General features: G+C 50.2%; 1 protein-coding gene across 1 annotated transcript in view; it reads right to left on the bottom strand.

Moving 5' to 3' along the window:
- Positions 1–27,824, bottom strand: part of FERMT2 (FERM domain containing kindlin 2) — a 47,828-nt gene that overhangs the window by 7,232 nt on the left and 12,772 nt on the right. Inside the window, exons 4-11 of the mRNA XM_035551124.1 lie at positions 24,090–24,323; positions 10,602–10,736; positions 5,705–5,930; positions 5,435–5,537; positions 4,977–5,084; positions 4,008–4,142; positions 2,057–2,106; positions 487–611 (exon numbers count right to left, since the gene is read on the bottom strand). Coding sequence (XP_035407017.1) covers positions 487–611; positions 2,057–2,106; positions 4,008–4,142; positions 4,977–5,084; positions 5,435–5,537; positions 5,705–5,930; positions 10,602–10,736; positions 24,090–24,323 — 1,116 coding nt within the window. The remainder of the gene's footprint in view (positions 1–486; positions 612–2,056; positions 2,107–4,007; positions 4,143–4,976; positions 5,085–5,434; positions 5,538–5,704; positions 5,931–10,601; positions 10,737–24,089; positions 24,324–27,824) is intronic.

Below are 27,824 nucleotides of genomic sequence, written 5' to 3'. Positions count from 1 at the left end.
ACCTGAGCGAGGCTGCCCACAAACAGTGCCAGGGAGAGGAAGAAAAAAATATTCCAGGAGCAGAAGGAGAGCACGGTCTCCTCTCTGCAGCTCAGTGTGCTCAGGCCCATTCTTTGCTGTTGGAGTTGGTTCAGCAGTTTTGAATAGCTGTGACGAAAAGGAAACTGGGACGCTGTCTCCTTGGGCTCACATAAACCTGCCTGGCTTTGCTCTGCAGCCGAAAAATGGGCTGGTCAGAGTGGGGAGTGCCCAACAGCTGTGCTACTGAGGAGGTGGCAGCACTTTCTGATGGGGCTGTGGACCACACGCTTGCTAGACATCTAAGTCTATACCATGATATCAAACCCAGTCACCCTCTTTCCTTCACATATGTATTTATCTAGCCCTAGGATGGCATGCCAGGAACACAAACGAGTGGAAAACCAAGATGCAGCAGTGGCAGACAATTACTGGAATAGCTTGCAAGCGTGCGTATGCTGCTCTTACCTCTCAAGTTCATCTGGTGGGCAGGTGTCCCGTTGGCTTCCTCTTTGCTCTTGTAGCAGGAGATGGAGGTATCTTTGAAGGTGCACCAATATGGCTTGTAACCTTTCAGTGTCAGCTTCTTGGGCCTGCCAGACAGGTTGATGGACATTACTGTGCAAATCCGCAGCTCGCCAGGCGATGGGGTTTGGTTCAAGGGACTGCTCAGCTCCTAGGCCAGCTGCTGCACTCAGAAACTCCTGTCACCTGTGAAAAGCTGCTGCCAGCAGCCTGGGGGATGTCCAACCCCAGGACAGCCCCTGCCGGGGAGCTGCACCACCACGCGCTGTCCCTAGAGTCTCTGCAGCACCACCAGGGACATATGGGGACGTATACACAGGACGCATACACATAATAGTGAAATATATTGCAGCTCCTCCCTGATGAAGCACGACAAGAGGCACATCCAAAATAGATTTCATTCCCGCTCCCTGTCCTCAAGGGGCAGCAGCAATCAGGCTGCAAGTGACCACTTGCCATGAAGCAGATGCAGAAGTTAGGCTGGCAAAATGTGCAGGCAGCAGAGGTGAGATGCCCAGCTCCCAGACTGTCCACCGGTGCCTTTATGGTGTCTTTTGGACTCAAATTGCAATTCTCAGGGTTTGAAGCTTCCACCAAACGGGAGGAGGGAACCAGCATCTTCTTGCGGTTCCATCTTTTCTCCTGACCACTGGTGCTCCAATTTGTGAGCAATTAGCAATTTGAGTTGTGTCTGATTTTATTGGCAAATAAGCACATCAAAGGAAACAAGGAGGTTTTTGTCTGATGGTTTGCTTTAAGGGGAAAAAACCACCCACTCCAAAGCATGGCGCAGGCGCCAGCCTTGAAACTTTGCCCCAGTTGGAGCAGACACAAGCCTGGAGAGCGGGACCAGCCTCATTACCACACGTCCGCAGAGGAAGAAAAGTGCTTTTCAGCACGCAAGTAGCAGCTTCTGGCTCCAGAACCACACGATTATGAAATAAAGGCTTGTTAGGGAGCTATTTCGCTGCCACCGCTTTTCTTCTGCTCCTGTTCCTACCCTGTGAAATCCCATCAGGTTTATTCACCGTCTCCAAACCGTTCACCGTCACCTGTGCTGCAGCAGGCAGTGGACTGCAAAAGGCAACTGTGGCTGCCAAAGTGCTAGCCAGGGTCCAGCTGCTGCCGTTCCCAGTTTCCACGCGCCAGCACCCAAGTTACAGCAAAATTAACAAAGCCCATAAATCCTGAGCGTACCTGCCGGGGTGGCTGCATTGGGTTTGATATTTAAGAAGTGATCAGCTTCGGGATCAAATGGGTTGGCTGGGGACAGCGCGAAATACCCAGTGACTGTGCCAAGTGCCGGATGAAGAAGTAAAAGGTTTTAATAGCGAGGGTGCCCAGATGCTGTGAGCTGCGGTAGAACAGCTCAGTGGTTTTTCATGCACCATAACACAGCGGTGTGCGGTGAAATCTCAAGTCAGGAGGGGGAAGAAACGGGCATTAGGCGTCAGGACCATTAATTATTCACTGCTCTTATGTCTCCCAAGCACCTCTTCCCATCAGTACTTACTTGAATACTTTAATGTAGTCGGCGAGCTCTGGGATGGAAGTGATGTCACCCTGAAAATAAAAATGATCCCCTTCAGTCACCTGCCCCAGCAGAGCCCAGGTAGGTGGGGGCTCCGGGGCGGCGAAGCACACAGAGAAAATCTACTGCACAAGTGCTTTTTGGAAACCAGAGGACAATCTTTTATATTTTTTAAGGAATTCCTGCTGCCCGTGCCCTGCAGAGCCAGTTCCCAGCCAGGTCACTGACTGTCACACTGGCTTGTGCTTGCACAGGGATTTTTCTCTTCCTTTAAGATTTCCTTACACTACAAATAAAAGAAAAAGATGCTGCTTTTGCACTACCCTGGAGGACTGTGGAAGGGCTTCCTGAGAGTCTAGGAAGGCTTTTTTTGCCTCCCTAGTTTTTTCATATTGAGTTTATCTTGGTGTACCTCTGTATTTTGGATGAGTAGAATACAGAGGGTGGCATTTTCAATTCCCACGAGCTCCAACTAAAGGGTTTTCGAATGACAAAGAAAGCAAACAGTGCTACAGCAGCTTCCAGAAGCAAGACAGTTTACTTTCTGTCTGCAATGAGCAATGCTGTTTATAGATACCATGGGGAAAAAAATGCAGAATCTAAACAAACAATCCACTAATTGCCCATTATCCGTATTCAATTACTCAAATGCCTCTGGAAATGGCTACTGTTAGCAACCGGTACAGAAAGGGACGGATATTTTTTGATGAATCATTGTCTTCTTCACTCCTGTTTGGCAGGGACTGCTCCTTAGTACTGCACTTCAAATCTGCTTTGCAAGGAAATTATAAAAGATATCTTGGCTCTAACAACTGGTCCTTATTTCTGTTGCATCTAAGTGATGGTGCTCTCCCTGGGGGAACACTAGAATGAGCAGCAGCGGTTAACATTGCAAATATCTGCAGGCTAGGTGTGGATGTTAACTTTAAAAGACCCTTTGTAAACACTTAAAAAATTACATGAACTGTAAGATTGGAAAATTTCAGGGTTTTTAGGTTTTGAGAGGTTCAGAATTTAAACGAAACTCAAATGTACAAAAGTGCTGGAGAATGGACAAATGTACAAAAGTGCTGGAAAAGCCGGGCTGTGCCGACAAAGCCTGACTGGACCTCGTCCTTTTTCTGCAAATTAATTTTCGGGCCTTGCAACTTTGAAGGTGGGAAGCCAGTGTTAAAACAATGTCTCAGAAAGAAAGGAACCCTCTGAAATACAGACACAGCCCACTCCAGGCTAACATCCAGTCTAATAAAAACAGGGTTTCAAAAGCATAAGCTATTTCTGAAAATCATGGCAGCTGTTTCAGATACTGTAAAACTTTGTCGTGAACTAGAAAACAGTGGAAGAGAAACATCAGTGTGAGGAATTTGGGAAAGTCAGCCGCGAGAACAGAAACCAAATGAGTTTTATTTGAGTTTTCCATTATTTGAGTGAGAAGGTGGCTTGGTGCAGGGGGCTCAGTAAGATCCTGGCTCTTCCAGAAATTCTCCAACACAGTTTGGACTTCCAATCTTTGTAGGAAAAAAGTGTTAATGCACTCGATTCCTGTGGCAATGCCAATTAAATTAACTGGAAACACCCCAAAAAGAGACGGCTTAAATGCAGCCTTGGGTTCAACACGCGCCCATGCTCAAAGAGCTTTTACCAGCTCCATGCTGGCCCCACACTGGACACTGCCTGGAGTCCCCTGCCACCAAAACCACCTAGCTGTATTTCAAAAAACACTAGTTTAATGAAAAATATTATTGGGCTCTGTGTTCTGCATTGCTCCACCATGGTCTTTTTTTTATTCAGCAAGAGCAGAAATAGAAAAAAAAGGGAGAGGAAGGAAATAAAACTGGTTGGATGCATGGAAAAAAAGCATTCCTGCTTGGTGAGAGGCGAGGAGGGGACATATAAGGCACCACGCCACCACACACCCAGCTGTAGCCCTTACCAGAATCGCTGACGTTTTGCCACCTTCCAAAGTAATTTCTAGGTCGGAGAGCGCAGCATCCACCTCATCCACCTCCTTGTCGCTGTTGTTCAGGTGGTTTTCCGACGACATGATGGACAGCTTATTGATGTGGTACTGAAAGGCAAGGCACAGCCCCATGAACAAAGGAGCTCCTGCGACCTGGAAACCTTGGGCTGGCCATGGCAAAAAACTTTTGCTTTAATGGCACAGCCCATGTTTGTGACAGGACGATGGTTATGCTGCTGAGCTAATGCAATGTGCGGGTGTGCTCATGCACACATATTTTACACCCTCTTGCACTGCAGCTCTTTTTACCATGGAAAACCAAAAAGTCTGCAAAATCTCCCTCTAAGGACCATGCACAACCCCCTCTGGACTGCTCAGGGAGTTAAACAGAGTCTTCACATTTCTGTTCTCACTATTTTCTTCCTGGGAGGGGCCCTAAGAGCAGACTCTTGCTCCTGTTGGGGATGTTTTTGCATCCTACTGCAACAAGGAGCGCCAGACCACACATAGTAAATGGCCTGCCATCCATCCCACAGAAGTCAATAGCAGGTGTAGTATTTATGCCAAATAACACCAAGTATTTCATAAAACAGATAAATAAATAGTTCTGGGAAACCCACAGATTATCACCAGCTGTTCAGGGGGCAGCGTGCCAGGAACGCACAGTTCAGTAACCTAGTGTCCTTACTGGGGTTTTTCAGAAAGGGTAAAACTAAAAGTTAAGGCAGACATAAACATGTTTGGTAAAAGAGGACTAAGTTCTTCTTCATGAGAAGTAATAAGCAGAAAACATTTAAATTGCCCAGTAAGCTCAAGTGAGTATTAGGAGACGGGAAACGAGCATGAGAAACCCAGCCTCCCACCAACGCATCAGTGGAGATGTCTGCAGAGCCACAAAATCCACATCACCCAAAACCACAAGTGTCTGGGCCCATCTCCTACCTGCAGCGCTGCGAACATCATCATCTCCTCCTCTGTGCACTCGATCTCCTCCAGCAGAATGGCCCACTTGGACTGCTCGTACAGCTGGTTGATCCTGATCGCGTCGTACTGCGCACAGCGAGAAATGGTGCGGCTGTGAAACACGTGCTGCAGCACGACCCGCCATCTCCCACGCTCCCAGCACAAGCAAAGACCACCCAATTAACCTTTTTCAAGGCTCACGTCAATCCAGCACTGGAAAGCCTCATGGCCACCCACCAAAGCATCCCTTAGGGCAACTTGAGTGATGCCCTGTGGCAGCCCGGGACGTGGCAGTGCGCACACCCAGGCTTGATGCACACACCACCAATTTTTGAAGCGATGGAGGATTTACCAGCACAAGTGCACGTCAGAGACACAGGCATCCTTCGCCCAAAACATTCACCTGCAAGGTGCAAGTGAAATGAATAACTCTGTACCTTTGGATTCAGGTCAAAAAAGCTGTAGTACTTGAACCGGAGCAGCAAAGCCTCGTTTTCTTTCACCTCTTGCTCCATAAGAGATCGGGACGAATCCAGCCATCTGTAAATTGTCAACAAGGGATAACACACACGAAGAGCTCTGGCGAACTCGCGACGACGCTTTCAAGAATGCAATTTAAAACCACATATATCTATTTTTTTTTAAGGAAGACCTTTTTTTAAGGGAAAAAAAATAGAAGAGAGAAGAAAAACAAATCCTGAACTCACCCTTGGTTGATTTTGGCTTTATCGAGAAGCGCCTGTGGCTTGTACATTTTTGCGAGGGACTCTGGGGAGGTGACAGGCTGGCTGACGGCCAGGATGCCCGGGTTCCCCTCCGACAAGGCGCTGTCACCGAACCAGGCGGATGTGGGTGACAGGGGGCTGCCGTCGTGAGCGTCGTAGGTTGGCGTCATGGTTTTGCTGTACAGTCCCGGGCTCGAATATATGTTTCCTACCAGCGAGAGGAAGAAACGCCGGGAGTTAGCTTGCGGCCAAGCCCTGCTCCGTACAAAGCCAGTTCAGACACAAAAACAAAGCCAGCGGATGAGAAACCTTCCCTTTTTCTTTTACCATTTTTTTCCGCAGTAGGAAAACACTGCGCTGCTTGTTTTCCCATGACAAGCTGTCCCAATCTCTCACTCTCTCTCTCTCAGCTCTTCTCCAAGAGCAAAACTGATGGAAAAGCCATTCCAGGCTGAATCCATGGGAAAACCCTCAGGTCTCCCAGGCCGCCAGCCTCGGGAGCTGGCGCCTGCCCCTGAGCTGGGACACGAGCGGCCCCCCACTTACCGGCATTACCTGTCGCTTAAAGATTTTGGAAGTCAAAGGTTTTAGAGGAGCAGGAAAATAAACTAAGGGCACGGCCAGAGAGACCAGAGGCAGAGCACAAAAGTCCTAAGGAGGTGGAGCTCACCTTTGACGGGGCCGATGTAAAGAATATCGGTGCCTATGGAGAGGGAAAGAAAGGAGGGAAGTGAGAAGGCGAGAGAAAGTCACCGGGAGGGCTGGGAAGGAGCGGAGCTGAAAATACAAATGTTTGCAAGAGGTCTGAATAGCACACGTGAGGTTTAACCACCCAAACCCCAGTGCAGAGCCGGCCTCTGGCTGAGACTCCCCTAGTTAAAGTGATTTCGCTTAAAATCAGGGAGGCGTTTCAGGTGAGTTTGCAAAATTGTCTTTCTTGCCAAATGGTTTCGAGCGGGACACTCAAGATGTGGATTCTCTGAGCTTCCTGCAAGCAACGCATCAAACTGCTGCGATCAGTCAGGTTAACGGTTGGACTTGATGATCTTGAAGGTCTTTTCCAACCGAGGTGATTCTGTGGTTTTGGCAATTGCCACTTCTCAACACAGACCCGAAACTGCCATGTTTTCACCCTGATTTACTGCCGGGGAGGCTCCTCCAGCGATGCAGCCGCAAGATGCGTGCTCTCCCGCTGCTGCCCCGCTGCACGCCCTCAGTCGCCAACAAACTGTAAACCTGTTTTTTCCCAACACGTGAAACACTTGCAAAGCTGCCCAGAAGCTCGCCCGTCTCTTTGCACACAACTTTCATCAAAAGCACTATTTTTCTGAGCATTTGCAGCAGTGCCAGCTGACTCGGCAGGCAAAGTAACCCAAATGACTCCACGCTCTTATGCTCATGTTACAAGAACTGGCCAGGCATGGAAACATGGCATTTTTGTGGACAGAAAAGCTTGCTTAGATGGCCTATTTGATATTAATGTGCTGAGCGAGTGGTGCTATTTGGTGCAGGACTGATCACAAGGCATGCATTAATCCTAGGTGAAGTTTTACAGCTTGTATAGGTAAAAAAAATCACTTTTAAAATTACAAATTACGAAGAGAAGAAATCCGACCTAACTTGGCATCTCATATCCCATATTAGCTGACAGCTAATGAGTCCCTGCTTATCTCATGGGAGCATTGATTTTTATGCTAAGAGTATAAAATCCAAATTTTGAAAGTAAAGGAAGTTTAACAAGTGTATCCTAATGTCAGTGATTCCACTGCGTATAAAATTCAGGCAATGAGCTCAACATCATTTGCTGGGAATAAATCTGTGCACCACTATTTAGGAAGACCAATACTTGGCTCTTTGGGAAAGGATTGTGTCCTTTTGAAATCACGTTTCCCATTCCAGCTTGCTCAGATGTGTGATACAATGCACCCAAAATATACCTTAGAAGAGCACTAGCTCCTTGAATGTGCAAGAAATTACAGAAAGATGAGCCACAAGACTGGTTTGAGTCCATCCTATTGGGAAGATGTGCAACCCCCCAGCTCTTCCATGCGTGGTTCTGCATTTTGGAAACCCAGCTCCAGATAGCTTCATCTGTCTCCTCATGATGAAATATCTTCCACATCCCCAGCTGTTTTGAAGTATATTAAAAAACTTCAGAGAATATTAAAAAAGTATTCCAAACACTTTGTAACACTGCAGGATTCGATCGAGAGTTTTCCCACAATATTTAGGACTGAACTGAATTAGAGGGATACATCTGGGCCCAGCAATCCGGTCCGATCTGGAATCGAGCTACATGATACGACATCTGGAAGATAACACAATCGACGTCAGTGAACCAACTTCACACCGTTTTGAGGGGGTTATACACAGAACTGGCCTTTTTATTAACTGTCTGATAGGATGGAAAATGTAAGTGAAAGCTGGCAGGTGCCATCGAACCAGAAAACCTTTGGGATGCTTTTTAATGCTGCTGCTGGGTTAGCTGGCACCCTGGTTGGGATTCATGTTCTGACCAAAAGCCTGGGGACTGGGAAGCAGTGTGGGAACCTGCCACTGGGACAGAGCTGAAAGCTGAGGCTGAGCAAAAATGCTGCAGGAATCACGGCAGGATGGGAATATCCCCCTTTGAGCTTCACACTTTCAAGGAGAAGGCAGCGGCTTCTCCTTGCCGCCATCCGTCGGCCCTTGCATTGTGCCAGCTTCAAGTAGACAGGGCTGAACATGGAGCAAGGAAAGGAAAACCCACTTCTTGCCCCAAAGCGGGCAGATGTTCACATGGACATCCATGCATGTGCAAGCCCTGCTCCCCTCTGTTCGAGTCTCTGCTCCAGAGCACAGAGGAGCAAAGCTTCCCCGTGGATGTTCTCCATATCACCTTCTGAGAAGGTCGCTGAAGTCATTCAGAAACATTTCAGAAGTTTTCCTTAAAAAATTTGCCTGTGGCAGGCACTGTCATGGAAAGTTTCAGCTTAAATAGCTATAAACTTGGCTAACTTATAAACAAGTGAAAACAAGAATTTCAGTGGAAAGTGTTAGGCAATACTTACTGCAGGTATATTGACAGCTCTGCCTACAGAGGTTTAAATTGGTTGCATTGCCAGATGTGGGGTCCTCAGTGACAAAAAAATGCCCATTAAATCTATATGCACTGAAACAAGCAGATCCAGAAATGTTAACTCATTTCACATCAGCATTCAGTGCACAAACTGATGTTGGAACAACAGCAGCAACAATTTATTCAGATTAAAAACATGACGTCTAACTAATGGGACCTAAACGTTGCAGGTAGCTGCAGTAATTAAACCTGCAGCAAAAGTCCTTTCATTCACAGAAGTAGTGCAGGAAAGAAAAAACTGTAAGACAGTTCAAAGTGACTCACTGAAAGAGTAATAAATAATTTAAATTAAAAAATGTCTTTTGCATACGTTTCCCACAAAGCAAGCCAAGTATTTCCTATTAATCTAACAGAGATGCTCTCTGTGAATGTTGCCTTTCGGAAAGGCTGATGACTACCTCTCCTGATGGAAATGCCAAACGAAAATGAAAATTGGCCTGAGCTTTGAAAGATGCAGGGAAAGCTCCTCTAGCCAGGAGTGGATGAGGACTAGTCCAGAAGTATTATTAAGTGACTTAGAAGAGAAAGAGTGAGAACAGAGGAAGAAAAGGAGTATTTTTCTCTTGCTGCAAAGCTCCCAAGGGGCTTCTGCAGCCCACCCTCCAGAAGTGCCCAGGGTGGTGCTGAGCAGCTGGGAAGCTTGTGCAGGAGCCCCGGGCCCCTCCATCCCACAAGGGATGCAGACCCACAGCTGCCCCCCCAGCTGGTTGCCGAAAAGGGGAGATGCCAGCCCTCCCCTGTGCCCGTGCCCCGTGTGAATCTGCCCGCAGGCATGCAGGGGTGAGCACCGTGCCCGCAGAGCACCACCGAGCACGCTGCTGTGACCTTCACTTGTACTTTGGTTAATTCAAGAGCAATTAATACAAATTTACTGAATCCCAAGGTTGTTTGTTTTTTAACATTAACGCTTCCCTGCTTCTCTGCTGTCGCTGGATTTAAATCCAGGAGCGCTGGCAGCCAGGCATGTCTCGCTCGCCCGCCAGCACGCATCGCTGCGGCTGTCTCCGCGAGTCCATTAGGGTTAAAGTGTTCCCACTTGACCGCCTTCATCCTTCCAGCCCCAGCCTCCAGCCGCTGCGGAGCAGAGCCAGAACACCCCTCTGCTTGCAAACACTCCCGGCATTGATTTGCTGCTTGTGGCAAGCGGTGCTGCTCCATTAGCAGTGCTGCTTCGTTAGCGGTGCTCTGTGAGCCACACTGGCAAACTCCCGCAGCAGCAAGAAACCCCCGACAATGAGAGCTTTCTTTTAGCGTTACCACCTATAGCCACGCCCTTAGCATTAGGGAGCACTAATGCAATTAATAAAAAGACTATTTCTGGTGGGCTATAAATAAGGTTTAAAGCAGCGGTGTTGCCTAAAACGCACCTGGAATTTGAAGTTAGGAATGGTTTTCCATTTAACTTCTTTCTTAATAGGGTAAGAAAACATTTCAGTAACACAATCTGCATGCTGAAGTGGTCACACTTTCTTTTTTATTTTATGTGTTTCTTTATTATTTTATAAAGCCTGGCGTTGTTCTGCTCCCCTGCACACCTCACAGCCCCAGGCATTCATCTGCGCCGTCATGACCGCGTGCAGCAGCCCTGGATAACTTATGGAAATAATTCGGGGTCCATTTCTTGCACAGACCTTAAGGAATTTGGTCAGATCAATACTGCTATACATTTTTTCCCCGCATGCATTCCCATTTTATTACCTGGCTGCTTCCTCCCACTCTGCTCCCCATAAGCGCATCACCACAAAGCAAACCCAGACTCACCCGACCCCGGCGTGATTAGTGGGCCCTCCAGCTCAAAGGCTTCATCTTCACATTGATCATCCAGCTTCTTCTTTTTTTTCTTTGATGGATCTCTGGGTTTCCTCAAAAGGGAGAGCTCTTCTGGATGCCTGATGTCTGGGGAAAAAGCAGACCTCTTTAACAAAGGCAGGATGGAAAAATGGGGAAAAAAAAAAGAAGAAAATCTTTCCTTTAGGAATAACACCCAGTGACTTGCAGTATCTTGGCTGATTTTCCTGCTTTACTATGGATAGAAGTGAAGTTGAGACCCAGCCTGTCTGAAACAACCACCTTCCTTGCACCAGTGGCGAGAGCTAACATGGTGTTCGGGTCAAACACAGCACTTCCCAGGCACAGCCACCTCAGCGCAAACACAAGCACTGCCAGACCCTGGCACCATTCCCACCCCATATCTTAACTATCTAATTTTATATCTTTCTTTATAAATATTTAACCCACCTATTCAGGCACCTAGGTGACAGGCCTGGTTCTCTCCCATCCACAGCAGCAACTCAAGAGTCAAGCCACTTATTTAGTTATCCGACTAGAAATGTCACACACAACACCCTTGTCTTTCCCACACAACATCCTTGTCTCTAAACCGGAGAGATGTGGATTTGATGGGCGGGCTATTTGGTGGACAAGGAATTGGCTGGATGGCCGCATCCAGAGGGTTGCAGTAAACAGCTCTATGTCCAGGTGGAGAGCAGTGACAAGTGGTGTCCCTCATAGATCTGTACGGGGACCAGTACTGTTTAATGTCTTTCTTAATGACACGGACAGTAGGATCAAGTGCACCCTCAGTGTGTTTGTTGATGACAACACGCTGTGTGGTGCTGGAGGGAAGGGATGCCATCCAGAGGGACCTGGTCAGGCCTGAGGGGTGGGCCTGTGCGAACCTCATGGGGTTCAACAAGGCCAAGTGCAAGGTCCTGCAGCTGGGCCAGGGCCGTCCCAAGCACAAACACAGGCTGGGCAGGGAATGGATTGAGAGTGGCCCTTGGGAGAAGGACCTGAGGGTGTTGGTTGATGAGAAGCTTGCCACCAGCCGGCAATGTGTGCTTGCAGCCCAGAAAGCCACCCGTGTCCTGAGCTGCACCAGCAGCAGCATGGCAGCAGGGCAAGGGAGGGGACTGTGCCCCTCTGCTCTGCTCTCGTGAGGCCCCACCTAGAGCCCTGCACCCAGCTCTGGGCCCCCAGCACAAGAAGGACACGGACATATTAGAGCAAGACCAGAGGAGGCCCCGAGGATGCTCAGAGGCTGGAGCCCCTCTGCTGTGGGGACAGGCTGAGGGAGCTGGGGGTGTTCAGCCTGGAGAAGAGAAGGCCCCGGGGAGACCTCACAACGGCCTGCCAGTGCCTAAAGGGGCTGCAGGGGAGCTGGGGGGGACTTTTTACAAAGGCATGTAGTGATAACGATGGTTTTAAACCAAAAGAGGGTAGATTTAGATTAGATATGAGGAAGAAATTCTTCCCTCAGAGGGCAGTGAGGCCCTGTCGCAGGCTGCCCTGAGGAGCTGTGGCTGCCCCATCCCTGGCAGTGCCCCAGGACAGGCTGGATGGGGCTGGGGGCAGCCTGGGCTGGGGGCAGGGGTTCCTGTCAGGGAACTCCAGCCTCTCCCACTTCCCTGCCCCAAACCAGACGGAATAATTCTAAAACCACGTAACTGAAAATGAAGAGCATCAAAGTGCATCAGTGCTTCAAGCCATGGGAGTATCATGGTTTGCTTCTACAAAGCACACAATCTGCATGACTAATGAAAATGAGAAACACATAAAAATATGTAGGAAAAAGGGATTACACGATTTGGGTGACTGGGTAACAAAATCCTCCCCAGGAATCAATTCTTGTCACGTAAACTGCAGCTTGGCCAATTAAAGAGCCACACATTTGGCTTCCATCACAGGGCTCTTGCTGTTCTGGGGGTTTGGGGTGATCATATCCAGGCAAAAGTATTTTGGGGTGTCACACCTCATGCATCCACTTCCAAGTGGGAAGGAGCTTTCCGGGAAAGCAAAGACCAAAGAAACCCTCAGGAGAAACCCTCTGGAGGGTGTCCAGAGGTCCCTGCTGGCACTGGGACCCCAAGCGGGGAGCAGGGCTCCATCTCCTCTCTGCTCCACATAGATCGATAGGTAGGAACTGTCCTGGCATTCACTTGGGCACAAAGCCATTTCATTGCAATGATGAAAGATTGCAAAAAGACCTGCAAGCTCTGAAGTACTGCTCAAATTAGAAAAAAAAGGAGATTCTGGTCACACCTGAGCCTGCAAGGAAGAGCTTTAGAGCTGCCCCTGCAGCTGGCTGTCCCTGCTCAAACCCCTTGGTGGTCTCCAGCTGTTTTCCCCCAAAATGCACAGAAATGTGCGAAGCTGTGAATCCTTGACGCTTTAAGGAAAGTGACCACAATTCCCATCTCAGTTGCACACTGAAGCTTGCAGCTGTACACGTTACGATACCTAATGGATTGCCTGGGGAGAAACTTGCTGTTTTCATTTGGCATGGCCAGGAGGGCGCGCGGGCTCGTCCACCAGGGAGGAGAGGATGCACAGAGTCGGAGCAGGCTGCACTTCCCCACCAGGAGGGATGCTGAGCAGGACAACCGGTAATCACCCACACCATGAGGGATTACACGGTCAGCATTTTACCCAACACATGTGGTGACCACGCCGGCAGCAGTGGGAGTTTGCTGTCTGGTCCCAGCCACAGGGATACCATTAAACCTGGAATTCGGTGGCCAGCACGTGACCTGAAGGAGACACATCTGTGCTGCTCCGTGATGCAGCAGATGTTTCCTACCCCAGCCTCTTTCCCTGTGAGAAACGATGGATGAGAACACCAGGCTGCGAGCAGGCTCTGCCCCAACCCAGCGACACACCATGAGCCAAGAAACCAGATCTACCTCTACCAGACACGATTCCCACCATCCCCAGCCGGACAGACACATCTGGCTTTTCTTGTAAGCAGTCTGTTTCTCTCCAAGCCCATGCTCCCGTTGGGTGCTCAGGCACAGGGCACATCCCTGGAGCATCCCCAGCTGGAGCACTCGGGATGGAGCAGGACCCAGCAGCCTACGTAGGTGCAGCGCTGCTAAATCACACAGCTGGACACGATGCAGTTTCCACATTTGCCAGGGTATGGCTGCCATTATAAACAGCACATTCCAAAAATTACTTTATTTTTTTAAATTTGTTACAGCATGGCTTCCCTGGCAGGCTGTGTCCCGTCCCTGGACTTTGTTTCCCTGCTTGCAGACGCCGTGAGCTCCATGGGGCCACAGCATGGGCTATCCCATCCCACAAAGGGCACCACAACGCCCAGCCTGCGGTGCTGTTTGTACAACAACCTCTGCTTCTCCCCTGGGGCACAACTAACAACCTGGCTGTGCCTGCCACATCGGGGCCATGTGATTTTAGGTGACATGCAAGGACAGATGCCTCTGTCCTGGTGTCTCCTCATCCAGCACCTCTGGATTTACCCATCCTCCATACTGCGGGTCTCCCATCCCAAACCACCCTCTGACACAGCTTTAATTAATTAAAGTGCACACTGATTTATTATTACTACACAAACACTGTCCATCATGCTGAGCTCCCTCCCCACAACAGCTAGTTTCACCTCCACTCAACACTACTTTTTGACCATTTCTAGCAATAAATACCCGGAGCGCGAATACAGACAGCTCTTCTGATTCACTCTTCTTGCCTCCAGCTTATCTCATTACGAAAAAATCTGCTGGGATAACCAGGATCATGAGCATGGGACAACACACAGCAGAGCCTAAAATGAGGAGTTCCCCTGGTATTTTGCTAGCAAGGTTTATACTCTGCTGTTTATTTATGGTGCATTAGCAACTGATGCTGCCGCTCAGCTGAAACCATTCAAAGAGGCCAAGAGAAGGGCTCCAGGCCAAGCTCGGCTCCTGAGAGCAATCTGCTGGAGACGGCCCAACGCTTGACCATCTGATTTCAAAGCGACTTTTTATAGTTTCTCAGTTGTTCATGACGCTATCTTCGGATTACAAAGGATGCTGCAAGTTTTCGGCAGCTGCTTCAAAGCCGTGCATTGCCGCGGGGCACAGCACAGCAGCATCCTTGCCATGCAAGAGCACTGCTGCTCCTCCGCGGCTGAGCACTTTTTTCAAGTGAAAAACCACAAGTTTCACCCCAAGAGCTGGTTGCTGGACAAACCAGCCTTTCAGAGCCTTCAGAACCCCACTGAAGCCAACTGCAGAAATTTGGGTTGCAGGGGGAAATAAAAATGAACCCTGCCGTGCTACAAGCACACAAGAGGCAAGCGAACACCACTGTCTGCGTGTCTGCAGTTCCTACCCCCGAATTAGAGAAAAAGTGAAAAGCAACTTTGCACATTTTCTGGCTGCGCTTTTCAATCTTTCAGTAAACTACTGGTGAAAAAAATCCTTGACACTGCTTATGATTAATAAGTTTACAAAGGCTCTTCAAGCGTGTTTTGAATAGAGACGAGCTTGGCAAACATGCTGTTTAGTTACTGTAGCTAAAGCAGAGGCTGTCCGGGGTGTAAGGGCTTGCAGATGGTAGTGCTCCAGTTAATTGGAAACTGGGACAAGGAGCTGCTCAGAGCCCCAGCCCCTCTCTTCTGGCCATAAAAGCAAGAGAGACGTCTTTAAAGTACAAAAGCGGAGTGAGAAATCTCAAGTCCTTGATATAGGTTTGTGCTGTGCGGTAAGTCACGCTGCGCCTGGAGATGGCCATTCGCTGGAGCTGTCCTCTGGGGTAAAACATCTTCCCAGGTTCAGTTCCAGCCCCAAATCCACACGCGAAGGCCTCTGTTAACATCTCCTCCCTGTTTTTCGGCTGACACCAGGCTGCTCCTGCCAAAGGTCACCTCCGAGCAGAAGCGGGTGGGTTGCAGCAGCGACCTCCTGATGCGCTGTGAGCTCGCTCTTCAATTTATGCTTTTGTTGTCATCCTCCGGGCCTGTGTTTGTTTCAAGAGAGACTCCTTGTCTGTACACACAAGACAGATGGCATTGGCAACATCTATGAGAAATTACTGTAAATGATCCATTTAGCATTTTATTTCTATTTATTGTGCAAGCGCGTGGAAACCCAGCTATTCCTCCTCCTGCCGCGAGCCCCGGCACGGCTGGTGGCAGCCACCAGGATGCTTGTATGGAGGGGCAGTGCCACCAAAACCTGCTTCAGAAACCTCTTCTCATCCAGATCCGAGTGGGAACCATTTCTGCAGCCCCCAGCAGAAGGGGCTCGTCGAACCCATTGGGTTTTACCAAGAGAGGGAAATGCCCTCGGGCGAGGGGAGCACACGCATGTGATTTTCATAGCAGGCATCTCAGAAACGTGACGGGGAAGGCGGCTTTTCAGCCTCCAGGATAAATTTCCCCAACTGTTGGACAAAGGCATTCTGCTCCCTGCAGCATCTCCTTTCCCGTTCGCCTGCAAGAGCCTGTCTGTGCCTGTGCTGTGTCTCGCTGCAGACAAACCCTTGGCCTTTCCTTCCCGTGTAATCCCTCATTTTTGTTCCAGCCCATGCACAGCTCAGCCGGCCCAGCTGTACCCATTTATCTCCCACCCGGAGACGAGCAGCAGAGCTGGGATGAAATCCTCCTTCTCCACAGGACACTCGACTGACTGCGCACAGAAAACTGGCTTTGAAGAAAAATAGCTGCCCTGCAGGCTGTAAAATTCAAAATTTACGCTCTTTTGGGCTGAATCACGCGGCTGCTGCATCTTTAACACCAAGGTGCGTTGCGGCTGGCCCTGGCCCCAGCCATGGGAAAGGAGTTGGGAATGTAGAGACAGAATCAAAACCCATGGGTTTTGGCATGAAAGAAGAGGGGATTTTGCTGCTTTGTCCCCACTGAAGGTTCAAACTACCCTGATTGTCCCACAGGCGGCGAAGCAGCACACCGAGGGGTCAGGGGACACCAAGTGACGATGTGAGAGCTCTAAGTGACGTGTTCTTGTCATGATGAGAGATCAGATCTGTGGTTTTCTTGTACCGACCACATCCACAACATGGCATTATCCACTGGAAGCGGTGTCTGGGGATGTATCGACTTCTCCAAAATTTAGAAGTACGGGAAAGCACACTACTTTCAATATCCAGTTTTGATATTTTACGAAAAATAACTCTCTGAAGAAGTTGCCATTCATTTTTCTACCCCACTTCTGGCTGCCTTAAAAGGCCGGCAAGCTGGTTAGCCTAGCTCTCGAAGCATTGAAAACTCCATAATTTTACTGGTAACACAGACAGCATTTAGGGGAAATCCTCTCTTTAATGCTCATCCAGTTACCCTCAGCTAGGAAATGTGTTTTGAAGTGGGTTATTTCTGCACTGGATCACCAATGTCTTGAACCAATGACTCATAAAAATTATAGCCTTTGCACTTCAACATGATGATTCTTAGAAAAATGAGACCTCAAAACCCGTTCCTTTCCCATTTCAAACCTAAGACTACAATTTTTTTTTTGAATCAGCAAATTCTGTTTCGAGGCACAAGCTGACAGACCTAGGTATCACTGCCTTATCTTTAACATAAACTCATTCAAGATAAAGTCTGCAAAACAAACCTAAGGCAAAAAAAAAAAAAAAAAAGAAAAAGCACATAGCTTTGGGAACGCCTGGAGATAAGAGCCCAGTTGTACCGGAGGCGGTACCCCAGCTGACGGCGGAGCAGGTCCTCAGCAGTTTGCTGGGTTTGTATACCCACGCGCATTCAGAACATTTTATTATGGGTTCTTCAGCTGCCCGGCTGCTTAAATATTTATTTGGGTAAAAGCCAAGTTCTGCGCCTGCTGCCCCAGGCAAGCAGCTCTGTCAGGACATCCTGCGAAGCCTCCTGAGATGCCCGACAAGTGTCACGGGCACTGTCCAAACCGGGGCTGACCCTGGCACGGGCTTTGCCTTCCCAAATTCCCTACGGAAAACCCAAGCGCCCACTGGATTAGCGACTCGCTGCCAGGGCAGCGATCTGTAAAGCCACCCGAAAAATGGTCTCTGAAGCTGTCAGATGGGTTTGCGGAGTTGAGGGCACTTCTTGCAGATGCTGTGTGAGCGGTATGCGGAGCCGAAATCAGGCGGCATCGGTCGGGGGGACCCAAGAGGAGGAGGAGGAGGAAGCACAGAGCAGCGACGGAGCCAACCGTTAGCACGAGGCTAATAAAAAGGGCCGTCGGAGAGACAGGAGGAGCCAAACGCTGAATGTTTTGATGTTTTTTTCCACGAGTGGGACGGAATCCCCAGGCTCCGGTTAACCAGATGCCTTTGAGAGCCCAGATGGCACTTCGAGCCTTTCCCTGAAGTTTCTGAACTGCAGCTGAAGTCGAATTAAACTCATTAGATTAAGTGCCACAAACAAGAGAATAAATCCATTTATAGCCTCTGCATCGGGCCATAAAGAGCCATCAGAGGGAGAATAATCCTAGGGAAGGTGGTGGGACCGGGTCTGCCAGCAGCTCCTAATGTCTTCAGGACGGAAGGCTATTTAAAGGGTCTCTGTCAACAGACGAGTAAGGATGAAAAAATTCACTGACTCACGCAGTGACATACGAAGTGATGTTACTCGACAGGCAGAATGGGGACGGCGAAGGGGGGAGGAAAGGGGAATACTTTTTTCCATTTCAGTCACTTTGCGATTCCATCTCGTTATTTCTCTTACAGTCCAGTTTCTGGTGTTCGTCTGGATCCTACACAACAGCTGTGGATGAGTATAGGAAAGCAATAAAAGAGGAAAAGAGCGAAATGAAGAAGTTGGCAGCAGCACACTCGGGCCTCCCAATTTAAAAAGCTGAGTACATTGCAATTTGGCAGACTCTCTAAATGGTAAGATTTCCTTCCACACCCATCCCCTAGACATATTTAGAAATAGCTGCGCTACTGCCAAACCTCTGCTCGTGGTAGCAGAAGGCAGCAAACCCTGCCTCGGTGCTTGGCCGGCTCTGTCTCTGCGCTGGGACGTGCGTGATGCCTCCAAGCATCCTCGTGGTGCTGCTGTGCATCCCCAGACCGCACCAGGGGAGAGCTGGTGCCACCCCTCAAACGCTCACATGCATTTACCAGGACCCCACTTCAGCCCCAATATTTTAGGAGAAGCACTGTTTTGTTTTGCGGCGGGGCGTGAGGGAAGATAAAAAGGTTTAAGAGGAGATTGAAGGCACTCTTCCAGCAAAGAGGAACCTAAAGGAATATTTCTGGGTTCAAATGGCAAAAGGCAGAGTGGGTGGCAGCTGGGCACGTCCTGCCATGGGGGGAGAACGGGGCTGCACCCTCACAATTTGCAATGGGGTGCAATTTTACAAGGGCGAGGAGTGACTGTCCCCATGTCCCGTGCTCTGCTCCAAGGCCTTTCTGCATTTAACTCCGGCTGCACCCAGCCATGCCGGGCTGCTGCTCGGCGTGCTAACGAAGCCGGGCAAAGCCCTGGGAATGCTGTGCATCTAGGAGTACCAGCGGGTTTCAGTTTTGCAGAAATAGCAGCTTTTTATAGAAGTTTTTTTGGCAACTGAGGGCGTGGAAATATTACAAATACTTCAGAAGGCAGAGGACATTCTGTACTGGAGGAGAGACCATTTATAAAGAGAGGGAAGAAAAAAAAAAAAAAAAAGGTAGGGTCATATTCAGCGTCTAGACTGCCGGATGGTGTCGCCTCGCTCGGGCTTGCATCACGCAGCTCCCAAATGCCACCGCCACCTCGTCTCGGGTTGCACTCGGTGGCTGGAGGAGAAGCGAGGAGGATCAGCTATCGCCTCCCCGTCAGTCACGTTCTTCTGCTATTTTGGGGCAGGGAGAGGTGAGGGGAAGAAGCGGGGACTCCCCAGCCCCATCCTCGGCCCCATGAGCTCCCCGCGACTGGGTGACCCTTCCCGGAGCAAGAGGGCTTCCGACTTTTTGGTGTCCCTGAGGATCGGACCCAGAATGGGTGCAGGCAGGGGAACTGCTGCTGCTTAACACAGGTGCTCCATGGACTTGGTTTCCAAACCAGGCGGTTAATTCTCACGAAGCTCCCCGAGGATGAGGATGGAGGAGCTGGGGGAGATGCCTCAGCAGGGAAAGACGACCTGAAGGAACTTCTTTGGGTCCTGCACAGCCTCAGGGGGGACAAGGGAGGGAGCAGTAACGTGTTTTGGAGATCCATACGGAGCAGCCCTTCCTCCCAGGGCAGCATCCTCCCGGCTCGGGCACCCGTCCTCCTCCCAGCGCTCCCACCAGCACCAGCCGCCACCATCTCGGCACGCAGCAACTTTCCCTCATCCTGGGGCTCCCAGGACACACGCTACTTCCCTGAGAGAAGCAGCGCTGCTGGGGCAGGAAACGCAAAAGCATGGGAAAAAAACCTTCACACTTAGGGCTCTGTTTGCTTTTCCTCTCCCACGTGCCCTGCCAGCAGCAGCGTATCCTGCCTGGAGTCCATCGCTGCTCCCAGGGTACATGGAAAAAAACCTACAGGGAGCTGCAGCAGCAGCAAGGGAGGGGAGCCTGCAAGGAAGCAGCGCGATGGCAGGAGTAGACGCAAAGCATCCTCTGCCCTGCAATCACACGAAGCTGGGGAGGAGGGGAGGATTTCTCTGCGTGTAGTTCTGCAGGATGATCAGTCAGCAGGAGCCGTGACACGGCTGTGCGTTACACGCTGGCACAGCCAGCTCTGTGCGTTCAGCCGCATCCCCCACCTCCCCAGACCTCCGGTGGAGATATTCCCACCCACACCAATCAAGTGCTGAACTGCAGCCACGTCAAATCGCATTTGTATATTTGACAAGCTGTCTGCCAGGCAGGAAAATCTCCCAAGCAGGACAAAGGGGAGGGGGACACGTGGGACACCCGTAAGCGGCACCATGTCCCCAGCCTGCAGCACCCTGCTCGTCCCCGTGGCACCTCTGGCAGTCCCTGAACAAAAAAAGGGAAGTTTTACTTTCTCTTTCTGTGGTCTTTAATAGCAGATCAAAGCTTGCCCTCCCGCTGCCCGGGCATGCAGCCAGGGCCAGCCTTTGGGCCAGGGCTGCCCGCTCCATCCTCCGCCCCGCTCCGCTTCTCCTGCCTCCATCCTCCATCGCCCCCTGCCCCGCAGGCTGACCCTCCCCACCGGCTGCTGTGGGAATCGAGGGGCTGCAGCCCAGCCATTGGGAATGGGGGAGCCTTTTCCGGCTTCACACGACCTCCATAAACACCGGGGGGGATGTGCGAGAGGCTCCAGCATCTTCCCACATCCACCTCTGGGCTGCCCCAGGAGAGCCCCGGCACAACAGCGGCGAGGGCTGCTCTCCGCAATAATTTCCATCTGCACAAGATTACAGACTTTAGGAAGAAATCCCAAGGGTGACATGACATGCCTGGCTGCTGTGCTCAAGGAGACGACAGCCTCTGCTACAGCCCTGCCGGGGACGGAAACCTGTCAAGGCTGGATTGCAATAATGCCCTCGTTTTAATTAAGAGAGATGCAGAACGGCAGCAACCTCGCCGGCAGGTCCAAAAGAAGCAGGTCTGAGGGCAGCAGAGCCGCCCTGGTTTGGTAATGTGGTCCCGTCAGAGGATGCTCTGACTCGCAATTTCCCTCCACAGAGCTCAAACAGCATTCCTCATCTGCTATTGCTCTAACATGAATTCCCCGTTCCCCTTTTGCAGGAAATTCAGCCCCTGACAGAAATACGAAGTCTCAGGCACCACTTGGCGAAAAGCCACTTCCAAGACCGAAGAGCCTTTCACAGCAGGCAGAAACTCTGGGCTGCCTCCCTCCTTACCCATCCCTCCCTCATTTTACAGAAGTTGCAGAACCAATGCTGTTGCAAAACCTTCACGTAGGGCTGCAGCACTGCATGTGCCACACCTCTGCAGAAGAAATATCATTTCTCGGGCCACCCCGCTCCAGCCAGAGGATGCTCCCTGCCTGCAGCATCCTCCAGACCAGGCTTTCTCACCGCAGAGCAACGGCAGAGCTCAGACATCTCTACATCCCAACGTGCAGCCCTCAGGATCCAAGAGAACAGCTGCCCACGGGCTGGAAAACACATGCACAACGAACAGGATCGCACGGGGAAGCTTCTTCCAGGAATTGCCAAGCTTTCTGGTTGTTAACCCTAAAGCTTGTCACATTCTATAATTTAAAGTGAATATAAGAAAAGGCGCAACCCAAATAATACACCCAAGTGTGATCCTGCTTGTCTGTAGGGTATTTTATAGACGTAACCAGCTAGAGTCCTGGTGACATGAGGAATTACATTTAAGGATTAATTACTCCTTAATCATGCCATATGTTAAAATTACCGAAGTATGTAATTAAATGCTCTGGGGGCAAAGGCAGCAAAGAGAGCTGAAATGTGAGCAGTTCACAAACACAATTCTCTCTGCTGGACACTGGTTCAGGCCACAATGAACTGTAATTTTAGAAATCAAGGGATTTTTAGAGGAAAGAGTTGTGCTGTTAGAGCAGGGATTACCTCTTTCCCCTTCTACCTTGAAATATCTGCTCAGTTTTCCTTGGGGAGGCAATGAGCACAGTTGGTGTTGGTGCTCCCTGCACAGATGCTGGGGAGGGCAGGAGAAAGGTAATGGAGAAAAACAGGGCAGAATAAACACCAAGTGGGGGGGAATAGAGAGGAAAACAGGCGCTATAGCAGGGTCTGCAAGACCCCAAGAGAGGGATGTGCTGGAGAAAAAGGAAAGGGGGAAGGATTTTGGTTCCTATACACATATAAACATATATATATATATATATATCTCAGATATATCTGATACGTAAGTTAAAAGTTATATATATGAACTATCCAGCTATGAAACTATATTATATATGGATATAGAGGCATCCGTATACCTCCATGGAGCAGGGAAGAGCCTCCAGTCCCAGCCCCGTTTCCCCATGCCGAATGTGGCCGTTTTCCCTGCAGCTCTGCCGAACATCTGGCTTCCAGTAAACACCACGAGAAGGGCTAAACAAGATTTAATCGCTGTATTCAGCCTCGTAGTCTCCATCCATCGTCAAACGGCTTGGGCTGGTGTAAGGCATGGAAGGAAGAACGGGGTTTCCAGCCAAATCCTCCTTTTGCTCCTTCCCCCCCACCAGGCACGTTTAGCCCAGCGCTTCGGATGCCACAGCAGAAAAGTCAGAAACGCCTGCGACAGATGTGCTGCTCCTGCCTGCTGCAAAGAGCTCTTATCACTGCCCAGCTGCAGCCCTCCGAGCAGCTTTCCACCCCCTTGCACATCTTTAAATATTAGCATTATCCTGTCGGTTTGCTCATAAATACGCTGAGAGTCCTGGAGTTAAATAAATAGCTGCTGCAGGCCCATTTAAGGTTCTGACTGCTCTGCGGCGGCAGTGCAAGCTCTCTCGTTACGTGATTAACTCTATCAGAATTTCCTGACGTGACTCACTGCTATAAAGATTCAGCAGCAGCAAAGCAGACGCTTGTGACTCCTCTGTCTTCAAGGTACTGAAAATGGCAATGGAAGACGGGGGAGGACACTAAATCCACTCGGAAATCACGCTGGCTAAGGCTTTTCTATTTTAAGGAGAATTTTCCCAATATTTATCAAAAGGAAACCCCCAGAAACAAAACAGGAAAGGAACAGCGGAGAGCCCTATCAAGCTCCATCGTCAGCTATATATATCGGCTTAGCCGCGGATGCAAGGGGGCCGTGTCGTAACAGCTCGCTCCCAGCCGGCCGCTTCCTGCTCCGTGAAATAACTGGGTCAGCCAAGAGTAACCAGAGTCGCTTTTGGAGAGCAGAAATAGATTTTACTACGCCAGGGCTCGGCTCGCGTCGCATCCTTTGGGAGGGGAGGCTGCCCCTCGCGTGGAGGAGAAGTGGGTGGCAGCGAGAACATCGTTCAGTCCCTCTGGACTGAAAGATCGTGCCCAGGTTTTGGGGGGGGTATAAGAAACATGGAAAAATGGGTAAAACGAGATGCCCGGAGGCAGCAGCCTTGGACAAGCACTGTGCAAGTGAAGGGAAATTTACTGAGGGAAGAAGTGGAAGGAGGAGTTGGGGAGGAAGGAGGAAGAATCGGTCCCTTCCCTCCACCAGACACTTTTATAGCGGAGCATCATCACTTAACCCCTAATACGATTTTCCTCTGGAAAAGAACCCATGCATCTGGAAGATTTCCTATTGCAGGGCTTGTTTGTCATCTAGCGCATAAATTTGCAGAAAAAAAGAAAATTAGGACCCAACAGCAACAGCTTAAACACAGAGCAGGGCTGCTGCTGCCCTGCCGCCCGCAAAGCCGAGCACAGCCTGGTTATGAAGAGTGTTCAGCGCCGCATCTCTCCATCGGCTGTGTCTGCAGCGTGCTTTTTTACCTAAGTATTTACCCAGAAAAGACGAGATCTGAAAGGCAGGAAGGCAGACACCCAGGTGTCGATTCCCAGGTGTTTGGGGCTTGAAGGTGGAAATCGGCAGCGACTCGATGAGCTCACGGAGACGCACGTGAATGGGAAGAGAGGGGGAAGCCGAACCAAGCGGCCCGATACTTACTGAAGGTTTTGCAGATGTCGGAAACCGCCTTGAAGACCCTGTCCGAGAAGTTGACCTTCACCTTCACGTACTTCATGTTGGGCAGCTGCAGGCGGAGCAGCTTGTGCTGCGGCGTGAACTGCAGCTTGGCGTCAGCCTGGATCCCGTACTTGTCCAGCGTCCAGTGAGTTTTCAGGAGCCACGTCTTCTTCTTTTCCCACCACAGCGCGTGATCCGACCAGTCCTTCTTGACATCTGCAACAAAGACCCCATTTCGCCAGTTAAAACCGGGACCAGAAGGAACGCTCAAAAGACATCAAAGCAGAAATTCAGGGGCGTCAACCGAGACGCGCCTATCGACCCGAAACGCCATCAGACAGAAGTAATTGCTGCGCTCAATAGCACCCAGAAGCCACCTCGGAGATGAGTGCCTCGCTTTTCTAAGGGATGTACCGAGGGGTCTGAATCGTTTTGGTGAGCCCTCACCTCTGGCTGTTGCTGCCAGCCCTGCTGAACAAAGGAGGCTCTTTCTGCTCTCGCAGAATTTAGCACAATGGGGGCTTGCTCGGGGAATGGGGTCCCTGCGCACTGCCACAGCATTAACCCAGAAATGGGACAGAGAGGAGGGAAAAAGTAGGAAAAACGCACGACAGATCCATGGATCACCTAGCCTGGTGGCTGGGACACCAAGGGGCTCGTTAACAACCCAGCACTGTCCCCGGGACGGATTTTCCCAGCCCTTACGTGATATTTTCCTCTCTCCCACTAACACCCATCCTGCGCCGCGCTCTCCCCTTGCCTGTCCCACAGAGCGTCTCCGAAAACTGCCCAGGCACCAACGGTGCAGTGCCAGTGGGGAGGAGCACGAGCGCTGACCGCAGATGGGAACTGCCTCGCAGGCATCCCACGCCGCTCCGCCAAAGCCCAAAGGCAATAGTGGGATTTTGGAGCTGGCCACGTGCGCGATGCCACCCCAAGAAGGACATTTTCCCCCGTGCCATGGCACAGTGGCAGAAGGCACATCAGCACCCGCTGGGGCAGGAGGAAGGCAAGAAGGGGGCAGCTGCATTTTGCAAGGACAAGTTATGGGCACACTAAGCACAGAGGATTTGTTTTATTTGCAGATTTTTATTCCCGAAGCTACTGCTAATTTCATATCCAGGACTCACAGAAAATAAGTCACAACGGGATCTGGACTGCGGGATCATTGAGAAAAAACAGCATGGGATTTGAAGCAGAAGCTTTTTCCATGTAAATTCTGGTAAGATGGCACAGTCACGGAGCCAGAAAGTGGAAATGTTCGGCTAGACTTTTCAACAGCCTTGTACAATCAAATTAAACAAAACCAAATATAGAAAAGCATGCAAACTTGCACAAGCTTTGGCTACTCTCAGAAAAATCCGAGAAATCATTACAATGGACTTTGGTAATGAAGTCCAACTTCTGCCCTACTGGAAGCTGAGCAGGTTGGCACGGGAAGCCTGGGGGAGGAAAAAAAAAAAAGTGTTTTGAATCTCTAACTTGTGCCTAACAGGAGGGGATTTGGGTTTAGGCTGCAGGTTAACCTCTCAGGCCATGGCGTGAGCATGCACAGCATCCTCCTCCCGCCCAAGAGCAATTAACAAATTACCAGTGAGATGCTGGCTATGCCTGGAGGTTGCTGAATGCCCCTGGGGCCGTTATGCACAGAAGAGTTGGTGAATGTTTAGCAGCAGTGTCTGCGGGCTGGGGAATGCCAGCCTCCCGCTGCCACCTGAGCAAAGGTTTACAAGCATTCAGCAGGGCCCCAGCTCACGAGTTACTGATTTGTCGGGGTTTTATGACAAGGCTGGGGATTTCGGCTCAGCCCTTGCACACCGACAGCCACGGGATGGATGCTTCCTATGGGAAGAAGAGCGAGCCGAGAGCCTGGGCAGACCTCTGGAGAGCACCAGCCCGATGGCAGCGCTGGCAGGGAGAGCAGCAGAAATGAAGAGCCCGTTTTCACATTCGCCTCCCAGAGCTGTGCCAAGAGGGATGCTGAGGACGTTTCGGGCAGCAAAACCCTGGGAGCCAGCGCTGGGCACCTTTGCTGCTTGCCCCGAAAAGCAGCTCAGGCCGTCCTACACGTGCAAGAGGCATCCCTAATCGCCCAGACAGCTGCAGAGACCTCTGCGAGGACCAGACATCCGATACGAGGGGAAAGGCTGCTCTACAACCTGCTTTCAACCTTAAATATCCCAAGTGTTAAATTCACGCCGGCGCCTTGCCACAGTCGCACCGCACCTGCTCGTCCGGCGTGATTACATTTGCAGATTTTTATTCCCAAAGCTACTGCTGATTTCACATCCAGGCTTCATGGAGCAGAAAATAACTCTTCATCGAGATGCGCGAGAAGTACTTTTTAATTCTGCAGCCACTGTCGCACAGACGGATGCATGCACGCACAATCACCATTTAAGCACTTCGTAACGAAGCCAAATTTTGGTGTAGTGCGAAATAACGAAGGACCCTGGGCCGGTAGGATACCGGGAGGTTTACCAACGCCTGACTTCATAGCATGGTTTGGGTTGGAAGGGCCTTTTAAAGATCACCTAGCCCAACCTCCCTGCTCCAGAAGCCTGAGCGCTCCTTGGCAGGCTCCCCGCGAGCTTATGACTTACTCGCAGTAGTATACAAGACCCCGGTGTTACATAAACACCGCCTTTGCCTCGTTATTTTGGGATATCCCCCGTTGAGGAAGGAGCCCTCCTCCTGTGAGCCAGGAGCCCGGGCAGGACCTTCGTCACGCTCCGGGAGGATGAGAGGTGCCTCCTCCTCTCCTCCTCCTTCCTACAGTTGGCCAAGCCCCGCAGGGCTGAGATTTGGGTTGGGAATTATTAAAAAGAGTAGGTGGGCAGGGAAGGGCTGCCAGCCTGTTTGGTGCAATTTGGGGTTTGTTTGTTTGCTTTCGAAGACGTGAGAAGGAAATGAAGCTGTGCAGCTCGCGTGGGTCCTCCTGCAGGACTCTGCCTCGCGCTCCAGCCTTGCACACACACGCGTGCCGTGGCCACAGCCAAAACAGAGGCTCCCGCTCATTTTTTAATTATTTTTTAATTGTAAGCAACGACTTTTACAGCAGCAGATTCAAGTCCTCTGAGCACGAATCCTGCCTGTATCCATTTGTGTACGTACGCATATCCACGCCGATATAAAATACCTCAATATAAATATAATGATCAATATTTTGATATATTATGCATCTAAAACATACAGGGACACATTTATTTCATATATACACACAGACATACCTGCATGTATATGGATGTCATATCTCCACACACATATAAAACATATATAGCTGTGTGTATACACAATAAATGTTATATACGTAAGAATGTATATATACATTAAATGTTATATACATAAGATATGGTGCGGGGACTGAAACCAAATCACAACCCAAGCACTTCCACTCACAAAAGTGGCTTTTGTGCTTGGTAATCCACCGCGGAAAACAACTTCCAGGCTTTTCAAGGAGAAGAATGCTTTCATACGGATGCAAGAAGACAAATGAGAGTTAGGTTTTTTGTGGTTTTTGTGTTTTTTTTTTTTAAGCTTAACGTGCAATATACACCTCATTGAAAAAAACCACAAATGCGGACACCGCCCGTGGAACGCCAGCGGCCGGCAGCAGACGGCTCGAGAGGACTGGAGCACCTTTGGGCTGGAGCAGCGGCTGATAAGGCGGCAGCCCGGCGCTCGCAAGCCGCAGGGAGCGGCCAGAGGCTCTCCAGG

Source organism: Cygnus atratus, chromosome 5, assembly GCF_013377495.2.
Source record: "Cygnus atratus isolate AKBS03 ecotype Queensland, Australia chromosome 5, CAtr_DNAZoo_HiC_assembly, whole genome shotgun sequence".
In the NCBI taxonomy this organism is placed as follows: Eukaryota; Metazoa; Chordata; class Aves; order Anseriformes; family Anatidae; genus Cygnus; species Cygnus atratus.
The sequence above is the reverse complement of the archived record's forward strand: the minus strand, read 5'-3'. Positions and strand labels throughout refer to the sequence as shown.